The sequence below is a fragment of the Aptenodytes patagonicus genome, chromosome 1 (genome assembly GCF_965638725.1).
Source record: "Aptenodytes patagonicus chromosome 1, bAptPat1.pri.cur, whole genome shotgun sequence".
In the NCBI taxonomy this organism is placed as follows: Eukaryota; Metazoa; Chordata; class Aves; order Sphenisciformes; family Spheniscidae; genus Aptenodytes; species Aptenodytes patagonicus.
This window is the reverse complement of record NC_134949.1, coordinates 197,920,366-197,932,304: the sequence shown is the minus strand read 5'-3', so window position 1 is coordinate 197,932,304 and position 11,939 is coordinate 197,920,366. Positions and strand designations below refer to the sequence as shown.

At 46.0% G+C, this 11,939-nt stretch overlaps 1 protein-coding gene across 3 annotated transcripts; it reads left to right on the top strand.

The window, feature by feature from the left end:
• The first annotated feature begins 904 nt into the window (after positions 1-904).
• LOC143174083 (fibrinogen-like protein 1) lies at positions 905-11,812 on the top strand. Of its 3 annotated transcripts, XM_076364178.1 has the most exons (9): positions 905-928; positions 1,220-1,277; positions 2,606-2,690; positions 4,035-4,245; positions 5,362-5,521; positions 7,727-7,824; positions 7,909-7,997; positions 9,412-9,602; positions 10,662-11,812. In XM_076364178.1, exons 3-9 carry the CDS (start codon positions 2,616-2,618, stop codon positions 10,849-10,851), a joined length of 1,014 nt encoding a protein of 337 aa, XP_076220293.1. In that variant the 5' UTR covers positions 905-928; positions 1,220-1,277; positions 2,606-2,615; the 3' UTR covers positions 10,852-11,812. The 3 variants fall into 3 exon arrangements, with proteins under 3 accessions (XP_076220293.1, XP_076220291.1, XP_076220292.1); XM_076364176.1 differs by lacking the exon at positions 905-928 and having other exon boundaries at positions 1,170-1,277; XM_076364177.1 differs by lacking the exons at positions 905-928; positions 1,220-1,277 and adding an exon at positions 2,033-2,110.
• Positions 11,813-11,939: the final 127 nt, after the last annotated feature.

Genomic DNA, 11,939 nt, shown 5'->3' with positions numbered 1-11,939 from the left:
GCGCTGGCTGGCTGGCTCCAGTTAAGGAAGAGGCTGCTGTGGATGAAAGCCCCAGAGGATGGCATGCAGCCCCCCTGTGCTCGGGAGTGCCAGTACCCAAGCACCTTGCTGTCAGCTGCAGCCGCTGGCCAAAGGGGCGGAAGAAAGGGCCGAGTACCCACTAAGGAGGAGAGGAGACATTTCACTCATTTAATTTCACAGCTTCCAAAACCAGCCTAAAACTGGGGGTAGAGAACAAGTGAGAAGAAAAGCACTGTTTACATAATCCTTTGGCAGTGAAATGGGTCAGCGGTTCTTGCGGGAGAAGAGGAATGCAGTTTTTAAGAAATAAACAGCATCGCTGTACTTGGTAATAGCTGGACAGTCCTGCTTTCCTGGAGAGTAATACAGAAGCTTATGATGGGCTTATATACCTTGTCTTTTTGGCCCACGGTCTCTGCTCCGAACACAACTCTGTAAAATGCAACATTCCTGCTGTTTTCTTTAAACTAATCTGTAATTCCTTGGCCATAACACAAAGGGAGGCACCCATCTGTTTGGTTTTTTTTCTCTCTCTTCCACAAATGTCCTTGTTTGTGTTAACTAGCAAATCTAATCATCCAGCTCAGAGGAGAGTTACACAACTGCAAACCCCCTGAGATTTCAGTCTAATAGCAAATCTTGCTTAATACCCCCATGTTCCCTTCTTGCTTCAGATTTGCAGCTCCTTTGGCATTACAGCTGTGCTGTGCTTTTACATATAAACCAGATTAAACAGCAAAAGGAATGCTGAACAGAAAAGCTGTGTTATTTCCACCTTGCAGGACTTACTGAAATGAGCCTGGCTGTATTAAACGTGAGATAAAGCTCCCACAGGGAGCATTAATCTGAGTGATTCATATAAACACTTAAAGAAGTCAGTCTTGGTTGAGCTTCCTAGTCAAATAAGGTGGGTAATGGTGTGCAACCAGCAGAGCCCCTCTCCTTTGGAGAGCACCGCTGATAGAAACCTAACTGTTGTTTATCCTTACTGGGAAGCAGCAGGATGAGTATTGGGTAATAACAGATAACCCGGGGTTTGGGTCCTTTTTCAGGCAAGGAATTGCAAGTATCTTTTCTGTGGAACTGCCTAGTGCTGTGAAATGTTCTTCGTCTGCGCCCTTGATGTGGGCCATCTGGAGAGGAAAATCTCATCAACCTCTAGAAATGCAGCCAGGTTTATGATCACTTTCTTTTGCAGTTGACTTTTCAGGGAGATAATTTATCAGGAGGAGGTCTGAAGGAAAGGTGAGTTACAGGTATGTGCATTTAATACATGTTGATAAAGGCGTAGATGAAGTTGCTTTCTTTCCCTCTGGTCTGCACTGTCTGGTTTTCAGGAGCCATCGCTCAAACCCATCCTTCCTGTTAGCTTTTTGCCTCCACCCACATGCTACGGGGCCTGATTCTGACCTCAGCACCAGTGCTGCAGCCACCGGCATGGCTGCTGCGGGGTGGTGTGAGTGAACAGCACCAGCGGTCACAGGCTGGGGGGTCCCCTGCTGTAATACTGAACTCTCCTCTCTATGAGCTGAAAAAATGCCACGTGCTGGGGCACCCACCTGCACAACATCTTTTCTGGGTGACTTCCACAGGGCGCTTCTCTCGGCTTGCTTTGGGCCCTACCTGCCTGGCTTGGCAGGCGGCTGTCTCCCCTGTCACAGCAGCTTTGCCAGCTCTGGAAGCAGCCCTAGCATCAGCCGCTGCAGGGATGCTAATAGAGCCGTAGCTGAAAAAAAGCACGTCGCTGAGAGCGTAGAGCTGGGTAGCCAAGTTTCTGCAGCACTTCCAGATGTGAAGCGGGGGAGTTGGTTTTAGCCTATTTTACGGATTTTTTTAATTCTTTCTGATTTTTTTTTTTTTTAAAGCACCATGTAAACACACTGCGAACAATTTGTACTGTTCGCTCACGTTCAGCTGCATGTTCCCAGTGGTGGTTGCTTAGCATTTTTTCTAGCTGAGACTTTCCGACCGATGCCCCATCTGTGTGCTGGGGCAGGTCAGCAGCAGAGATCTCTTCCACCGAAATCTGAGCAAGAACTGTCCCATGCCCACTCTGTCCCATGTGTGACTTCTGCCCTTGGCCTCCAAGGTAATCCCGTCCTGACAGACCGCTCCATGGACCGAGGAGGGGCAATGCCTACGCTCACTCAACCAGGAGGCAAAATTCCTCTTAACTTTGGGGATTTTGGGCTGAATAAGGACTGTGTGATTTTGGCCAACGAGTTTGGCAAGGAGTGCTCCAAGGAGGCATTATTGCTGAGTAACTTCCCGTCTGCGTGGGCACTCGGGAGAAGGGTCAGAGGCTGCTGGAGACTCACACCGGGTATTTATTTCTCCAGGGAAGCAGGAGCTTGGACCCAAACCTTGGTCTGCCTGTCAGCATGCTGCACTGGTGCTTCAGCTTCTCTCTAACATGCATCTTAGGGACCAACATCACCGATTTTGTCCTGCCTGTAGTTTCAAGGAAACTCCTTAACAAATCCTGCAGCATTGTCTGGGGAATTAAATGTGATTGTGAGGGGGGATTAAGTTGTGAGAGGAATTAAAGAAACCTTCTGTGCAGCCTGTCAATGCTTCTTTTCAGGTGATAAGAAATGAGTGTGATGATGCCCTGGTTCCTGCTGCTCCTTCTCCTGGTCGGCTTCAGCTCACCTGCACCCAGGTTTTCGGTGCGTATCTCTTAGCCAGTGTCTGTACAACCTTCCAATGGTTTATCATTCCCAGTCATGTAGAGATAGGCGCTCCCCCACAAAAGGGACATGGGCCTGCAAGAGCAGAACAAAAAGGTGTCTGCTTGCAGCTAAAGGAAGGTCACTCTTGCTGTCTTGATAATACAGGGTTTTCATGGCATTAGAGGATGGGCAGCTCTCTGGATGGCTGGACTGACATTGCCAAGAATTAGAAACAACAACAAAAGCCCCTTAAAGAAAAAAAAAGTGATTTTATGGCCACTGAAGAAACACACTGCTCCATTCCCTCAGGGAAAACTGCCTTCATTTATTCATTGCGATTTAAAAAGCAGAAAGGGGAAGAGGTGGTAGGCATAGTCTGAGGCAATCTGTACTCTTCTGGTGAGCAAATTACTCTTGGGCCATCCCAAGGAGGTCCAGAGCTTGGCAAGGAGAGTTTGGCGAGCTCAGGGCTGTCTGCAGCAGGTCCCTGTGTGCCTCCAGCCTGGAAATCCTCTGTGGAGGAAAACCAACAGGCCTAGAAGAAGGAAGAGGCAGCTGGGAGGCCGTGTTTGAGCACGCTTGTCAGTCCGCTGTCCTGGGCAACTGCTTATTTTGCTTATGCCTAGAACTGGTCCTGACCTGGTATCACTCAAGCCAGCTTGCCCAGAGCAAAAATAGCAACTGATTCTTATTTCACGAGTTTGCTTGGTTGTCTTGAAAGAGATTTTGCTCTGTTTTGTTATGTTTTTAATGGAGTAACACCAGTCACAGACTAGGTTGTTGCTGAAAATGTTTATCCCAGTCAGTGTGGGCCAGATTCTGGTCTTGGTTATGGTAATGCAGCTCTGAAGTTACTCCACTGATCCTGGTAGGCTCACTGCTTTCTGCTGATTTGCACCAAATATCAGTTCTTTTATCTTCCAGTTTTACAAGAAGATGTTTCTAGAACCTCACTGGTTTGGCCTGGCTGCAGTGCAAGAGCCATTTTTTTCCCCCTCTCACTACCCTGAGCAGTTTCATAGTCTGCAAACACTCCCTTTGAGTTCACTAAATGGGAGTCAAGACGAATGATTTTTATCCAAAGTCATTTTCTGCGTACCTGATCATATTCTGGTCTGCTCTGAGCAGTGGCAAGATCATTGTAGAAAACCCTTTTCCACTGGGTTCAACTCAACAGCCCATGCTGTACACAATTCGTGTATCTTAGAGACCACCGTTGAATCATCCTGATCCACAGAGGCAGTGTGACATGTTAGGATCAAGAGGAGAGAGATACTCCTTCTCTCTCTGTTCTTACCACTGACTGAAGCGTGGGGTTTTTTTGTTTTATTTTCTCCACAGGAAAAAGATATCTGCCTCCTAGACAACAATAAATTAAGACAAAGGTTACAACAGCTTCAAGACTTGCTTTACTTATATGAACTGCAAATGAAGGACATCCTGGAGAACACTTACCATAGAACAAAAAGTAGGCTTTTCTCAGGCAACAGGAGTGTGCAGCATGAGACGCTTTTACCCACAACCAGTGGAAATTTGATAGTCTATGACCAAGGTACGGTTTGCAGTAGTGTATGTGGAAATTTCAGCTTGCCACAACGTTTATTTCTCCCTGCAGTGTCCCATGTGTCATATCTTATTTCTGCTAAAAGTTTTAGAATTTTTAAAGTGGATTGTGTTTTAAAATGCAGTCAGATACATGGGAAGGAAAAGGGCAGACTGGTGGCCCTGGTACCAGCAGACATTCCCTGGGGCTGGAGTCAGCTGGCCCAGCTTTAGGCAGCTACCGCCCAGGTACAAGGCAGACATCTGCAGCTGGGCTTCTCACCTGGGACTCTGGTGCAGAGAGGAACAGGCACCTCTCAGATGTTTTCCATCAGACCGGCTTTAGACATCTGCTTTAGGAAGAGATGGGTCTTGCTCTTGAAGAGTCCATTTTCCCCAAGTGACTTACAGGAGCCCAGAGTGCCCGGCTCAGCTGCCAGCATTGAAACCGGTTTGGAGGAGCCCAGCCTCCCTGTTCCTCGGCTCTTCATCACTTCTGTGGCACAGTAGCAGATGTGCATACTCTGTTCCTTGGTGTCGCTTTGAGAACACGGTCATAACTGGAATTGTGGCCTGTGGCCAAGATTTTCTCCTTCATGGGCATTACATTGAAAGTGTGAAGCACTGAGGTCCTGAAAGGCACTCTCCTGATACAGCCCTGGTAGAGCCAGTCACAGGAACTTAGCCTCTTATTTTAGAAATTTTGGGCCCCAATCCAATCTGAAGTACAGCTGAGGTTATCTTCCACATGGAAATTAGCTTCCCTGCAAATAATCTTGCTGACAGAGCCAGCCCTTGTCCTGCATCACTTCCGTGCTATAGCCCCAGCCTGAGCTGCAGCTGCCCCGTATCTCACCAGAGATTTGGGAATGACTGCCTCAGAGGGCATGGCTGTAAAGGCTCTCAAGCCTTGCTGCTCTACATCAGGCCCAGCAGTTTGCAAACCAGCATTACTAGTACATTACTGAACCATTTGCTTTGGCTTTGTGGGGCTTGCAGAGCTATACACCCGCTGCCTGAGCGTCCTTGTCCCATATAGCCTCTCAGCAATGTCTTTTCTTGGCTGCATATACCCCTTCGCTTTCTTCCCCCCCCCTGTTTAACAAATCAATATTGTGCTGCCTAGATTGCTCTGCAGTGTATAATCAGAAGAAGACCAAAAACGGCTACTACCGGATCAGGCCCAGGGCAGACCGAGAGCCTTTCCTGGCATACTGTGACATGTCTGACGGTGGGGGGTGGACTGTCATTCAGCGGCGGAGTAACGGCAAGGAGAATTTCAACAGGTGGGTGCACCATGGTTGCATCAACAGGGCTTGCAGTCAGGCCTCCAGCTCCCACCCCCCGTCCTGCTGCCTGGCAAAATGCAACATTTGAGAAGCCTATACTTTAGTGATGATAACTCTGTGCATTAGGACAATGTGGAGGTATATATTGGTAGCAGAGGACCATTTTCAAAATGGACCTGTAACACCTTTTCCATGGCTTCTCTGCATTTGAGTAAGTGAGAGTGTACATGTGTGCATATTTGTTTTATCATTACTGGAGACTGTCAAAGGCTCCAAATCGGCAGGTATCTGCTGCCAACACAAAGTCTGAGACCTGTTGAACATATTATCTGTTCTCTTATCATGAATTATGTTCAGAATGGTGTAACATTTATTTCCTTATTCAGATCATTCAAAAAGATGCCACTGGTCCAGATTGTCCTTTCTCTATGCAAAATCCCAGAGAGGTGACTTTCACCTGGAAATCTCCAGGAGGAGAGATACTCTGGTAGCACAGTAAAGAAGAAATGTCCCCATGCAGATTAATTCACTATCACAGCACACACAATTTCAGGGCATGTCTAGTGTCTCTTACAGTGAATGCAGTCCATTGCAAAGCTACCTCAACTGGCTCTGAGATGGCTTGCCCAGAGACTGGTAGCTATCTAGCCATGGTAGTTCAGCTCTCAGCATAGGTGAATGAAAAACATCCCGAAGAGGAGCATTGACTAGTATGTAGGTCAGGCAGAATTGATATCCCTAATAACAACATAAGAGAGGGAATAAACACGGGGTTAGTAAAACTGGAAATGATGATACACAGGAAGTATATGTGAGTATCAAGGATAGTACATAAATAACAGAGGAGATTTTAAGAGAATGAAATGATGAGAAGAAAGTAACAGCAGGAGATTTCTCTCAGAAAGATGAAGCCAGAGAATGCTGATGAAAAATAAATATATATCTTTGAAGCACAAGTTGCCACATCCAAACAGTAATCCTGTGAAAAAGCAGAGGTGAGAGTGGTCAATGAATCAAAAATAGATTTGAATGGAACTGGAGCACAAAGCAGAACCAGATATTTCCCTTTTAACTTCATCTGGAAGCTTTTGTCTGAAGCTTCTATTCCGTTTCTGATTCTTCACAATATCACATCATACATCCAAGATTGTAGCATATTTTAGACTGCAACATTAATTTCCAGCCAGGAGTGCATTTGAATTATGACTTTCTGAAGAACAATATCAGATGCATTGCTGAAGACCAATATGACAGCTGCTGCTTTCCCCTCCTATCTAACTGACAACCTCATTCTGCGAGCACTGCATCTGACAGTTTGAAGGTTTGATCTTAATATATGTGTGTGCACAGGTTTAGCAGGCAAAGAATCATAGAATCATAGAATCATAGAATAGTTTGGGTTGGAAGGGACCTCTAAAGGTCATCTAGTCCAACCCCCCTGCTGTGCGCAGGGACATCTTCAACTAGATCAGGTTGCTCAGAGCCCCGGCCAACCTCACCTTGAATGTTTCCAGGGATGGGGCAGCCACCACCTCTCTGGGCAACCTGTGCCAGTGCTTCACCACCCTCAGCGTAAAAAATTTCTTCCTTATATCTAGTCTACATCTACCCCCCTTTAGTTTAAAGCCATTCCCCCTTGTCCTGTCGCAACAGGCCCTGCTAAAAAGTTTGCCCCCATCTTTCTTATAAGCCCCCTTTAAGTACCGATAGGCTGCAATAAGGTCTCCCTGAAGCCTTCTCTTCTCCAGGCTGAACAACCCCAACTCTCTCAGCCTTTCTTCACAGGAGAGGTGTTCCATCCCCCTGATCATTTTTGTGGCCCGTCCTCTGGACCCGCTCCAAGAGGTCTGTGTCTTTCTTATGCTGAGGGCTCCAGAGCTGGGATGCAGTGTTCCAGGTGGGGTCTCACCAGAGCAGAGTAGAGGGGCAGAATCCCCTCCCTCGACCTGCTGGCCACGCTGCTTTTGATGCAGCCCAGGATACGACTGGCCTTCTGGGCTGAAATAAAATGAAAGAAGTAAGCTGTGAGTTGTATTTACTTCTAAGGCAGAGTGACAAATCTCAGCTCAGCTTGTGGTGAGTCAGATACTTTTAGAAAACAATGTCTAGAGATATAGCTGAAGTTTTACTTGTTACCATAGCTGTCTCACAAACTGTCTAATTCCCTCACATGCTGAAATTGATATTTGTATCTCACTGCAGGAAATGGGATGATTACAAGCTGGGATTTGGGAAATTCCAGGGCAAGAATGATGAATACTGGCTAGGCAACGACCACATCTATGACCTGCTTGCTAGAGGTGCCAGTATTTTCCCTCCACAAATTTCTTTCCAATTTGCATGAGATAGATAGTTCATTTAACAGGACGCCGCTTTGTGTTTAGGAGAGAGCTCATTAAAGATTGACCTGATGGACTGGCATGGGGAAAGACGTTATGCAGTCTATGAAAATTTCCAGCTTGCGAATGAGCAGGTAAGAAATGGAGAGCGGTGATTTGCTTGTTTTATCTGTGAGGGTGGGGCATCTGCATGTGCAGCATCAGACTTCAGTATCAGGGTTGTAATTACAGCTCTGCGAAACTTACCCGCTCTGGTTCCCTGGGATTCCTGGTTTGGCTGACCGACAAACGGCCCTGGGAGCAGGGACATAAGCCTGGGACTTCTTCCTCACAACCGCTGAGTGCCCAAGCCACTGGGTGACAGGATCACGTGTGCTCCCTTGCTAACTCTGCTGCTGCACGGAGGTCAGCTCTCTGCCGCAGGGCACAGGGGTTCCCACGTGTGTTTGCCTCCAGCCTCATGGTTAAAAGAGCCTTCCGTGAGGGAGGAGATAAGGGTTTGAACCTCTGCAAGGAAACTGAACCCTGTTCTCCCACTTCCTAGGAGAGTGTTTTAGGCTGTCACATAAAAGGCAATCACCAGAACAAACCCTTTCTACTTTGTTTTAAAAGAAAACAGTGAACTCTAATCAAAGCTTTGAAAGAGCAGTTCTAAGTTCCTACCTTGAAGAGAGGTACCTGTAGCACTGCACTTAGTGCTACAGGCACAGAAAGCCCAAAGACAGACAGATCCCTGTATTTTCATGTTTGCATCCTAGCTTTAGACAGTGTCCTGCTCAATGCAGGTGCTGTTCTTTGCAGGCTTGCCTTTCTGAACACCGTGCATAAGTATCACAAATACCCAACGACATGAGTTCCGTTGCATGGACCAGTCCTAGTGCCAACTCCATCACCACTCTAGAAATGTATGCATTACATTGTTTGCAATTAGAGTTTTCTTATGAAAAGTTGGAACAGCTTCATTTTAATACCTTACTGCTATTTTTCATAAATAAAAGTGGAATATAATGACAGGAAAAAGCCCACACCACAAAAGTAATCATCTACCTCACATCAAATGTCTCTTAGATCTGTTAGCTGTGCACAATGGAACTATTCCTCTAAGTATTCCTGCCAGGACAGGACCATTTAGCTAGAAATCAGATGGCTTCTAGTTCTTGGAGGAGCAAAATTCCTAAGGAGTTATTCTTGCTGAACAACTGATCAGTTTATGAAGGCAACTACTTGGCACAGTTTCCTGCCAAGTTGTTCTTGATGAGCTAGGAAGAGCCTTCCAGCTTGTTGTATAGTGTATCAAATGGTTATTGAACGACAATAAAGCCTGAAGCCCTGTGTAGCAGCAGCAGCAATTAGCAATCCCTTCTGGAAGTTTAAATACCATATTGATCTACACTAGGATCATTAAAGCATGGGGCCAAAAGTCACCCTTGACTTCAACAGCCGTGCCTTTGACAGTGAATACAATGGCCAGAGCAAATTTGATGTAAAAAATGGGAGGAAGGGCAGAAAGAGCTGATACCATGTTTCACGTTTCACATATTCTTGCAGGACAATTACAGGTTATGGTTTGGCACCTATTCTGGTAACGCAGGCGACGCTCTGTCTGGTGGGAGCAATTTTGAAGATCAGTGGTCAGCCTCTCACAGAGGGATGCAGTTCACCACATCTGACAAGGATCACGATCGATTCCTGGCAGGCAACTGTGCATTAGAGAACAAGGGTGGTTGGTGGTTTAACAGGTATGGAAAACAGCTGATTCCTCTCGGGTACATAGGGTGTGGGTGGCTGTACAGCCGAGGGGCCTTGCCTGCCTTACAGCAGCTGGAGGTTGCTGTGTGCATTTGCCACCCCGTACAGCCAAATCTAAGATGTTCACACCTACAGATCCTCAAAGGAAAGCAATGTGCTTCTTTCATTATGAAGCAAAGCAGGTAAGTTGCATTCATTTTAAGAAACTGGGCCACAGGTAAGTTGCATTCATTTTAAGCAAATGGGTCAGAATAAATGCACAGGGGGAAATGACCTGGAAGGAAAAGAGCCCAATTAAAATTCCTTAAAGTGCTTTGGGTTATATCCCAGGAAAGAAAACAATTGTAGCCACTGCAAGGTGAAGTGTGTACAAAGGACATTTCTCTGTTGTGGAGCATGTCTAGGGGGCGAGCTACCCCTTAAGAGTCCTGATGGTATGTTTGCCAGTTGGGCATACCCTACACATCAATGGAGAGGGACTCAGGTTCACCAGCGCTGGGAGCATGGACACAATGCGCTCAGTTTTTCTCTGCTTTAGTGCAGGATGAGCCTCTTCCTTGACCAGGCCCTCATCCCATACAAATTGAAATCAGTGGAGCTACAAAAATGTACATCAATAGTGGGATTTACCTTGATTAAAAGACATCTGCAATTTAGGTGTCAATACGTAGCTGCCTACACTTGAGCTAGAGCCTACCAAATGGCACTACACCCCTCTGTTTAGGCAACTGAATCATGTCCCTAGTTAATATGCTCGAAGGAGTCAACAGGTTGAATTACCTGACCAGCGTAGGTGTCTACTTCAGGATGACCCACATACTTCCCTGGGTTCCACTAAATGCATTAACCAGATCTCCATAGGCTATAGTAGGACTTGAGATAACCAGTTCAGTACAGACAGATCTATCCAGGTGTCTGAACCTGTCAATGAATCCCGCCCTGGTATTTCTAAATGTATGTTGTGTGAAAATTGTACTTCACTCTAATGATGCAATGTTTTCCCGTGCTAAACCTAATCTCCTTTTCTCCCTCTCCTACATCGTTACAAGGTGCCATGCCACAAACCTCAATGGACGATACTACAAAACAGGAAGGTACAATGGATCCCATGACAACGGCATCGTTTGGTCTACGTGGCATGGCATGTGGTACTCACTAAAATACTCAGCCATGAAAATCAGGGCTCCGTTCTTTGTTGACAGCGAGAGTGGAGACGGCGAGAACAGTCAGGGCAGCTGAAACCTGCTGCTTTGGAGAGAAAAGAAGTACACGCTGAAATGAATTGTGTAAGTTAATAGCCAGCCCTCTGCTGCTGCCAGTCGCCAAACCTGCACTGTGATAACTGGAGTTGCACCTGTTTCTACTAGCTGAAGCTAACGTCGCGAGTTGATTGAGCACAGCCAGCCAACAATTTAATGGAAAACATATGGATCTCAGTCATGGAATAACCAGTTTTCTTTTTCAGCAGTTTTCAGGACTTCATTGGAGAGTGTTTATGAAAACCTCTCTGGACCTCAAATGATCAAGCATGTCCTTCTACCTATCTGTACTCTTCAAGGGCTAAATCTTTCCCATCTTGATTTTAACCATCAGTGCCTCAGTTACGAGAACGTAAGAATAGAAACAAGAAGGTGATGGGGAATTGGACTTCATGTGGTGTGGTGTGCCTTTGTTAGTGCTTTGTTCTGGATCGGGAGAGTGTTTTTAAGCAACTCTCCCTATGGTCCCCAGTTGCCACACTTCAGCTGCAGAATGCTCCTGGAGTGTGTGAAATCAAACCAGTGGATGGACGTGCTCCAACTGCTAACGGGCATCCAGACTACGGCTACTTCAAAGTAACCCCCCACAACACGGACAGTGCGGACACCGAGTTTCAGTGCCAACAGCTTCCCGCTGCAGATCCACTTCTATAGCACACCACGACACAGTAATGCAGGCAAAGACAATGCTGCTGGCCAGACATAAGCCCCAGATTAAAATTAGGCAGATTTTACTAAATTTAAGATGAGCACAGATATTCTTAGGAGTTCATAAAATGCAGTCATGATTCATCTGTACGTTCTCGTGTAATTTACCAGATGACTTTGAGTTAGTGAAGGGGAATCAGAAAGTGGAAAGTGATTGAACCATAAGGCACACTGCTTTCATTGTCTCATCCGAGTGAAATGAAAGAGAAACACAAACGACTGAAAGAAATGGAATACTGAAAATTTATTTTCCACAAGTTGTGAATAACAAGAGTTAAAAACATACAGTAATATCAGCTTGATGCAAATCGTTTAACTACCATGTTGTAGAATGAGCCTATTTTTTTTCTGAATTACAAT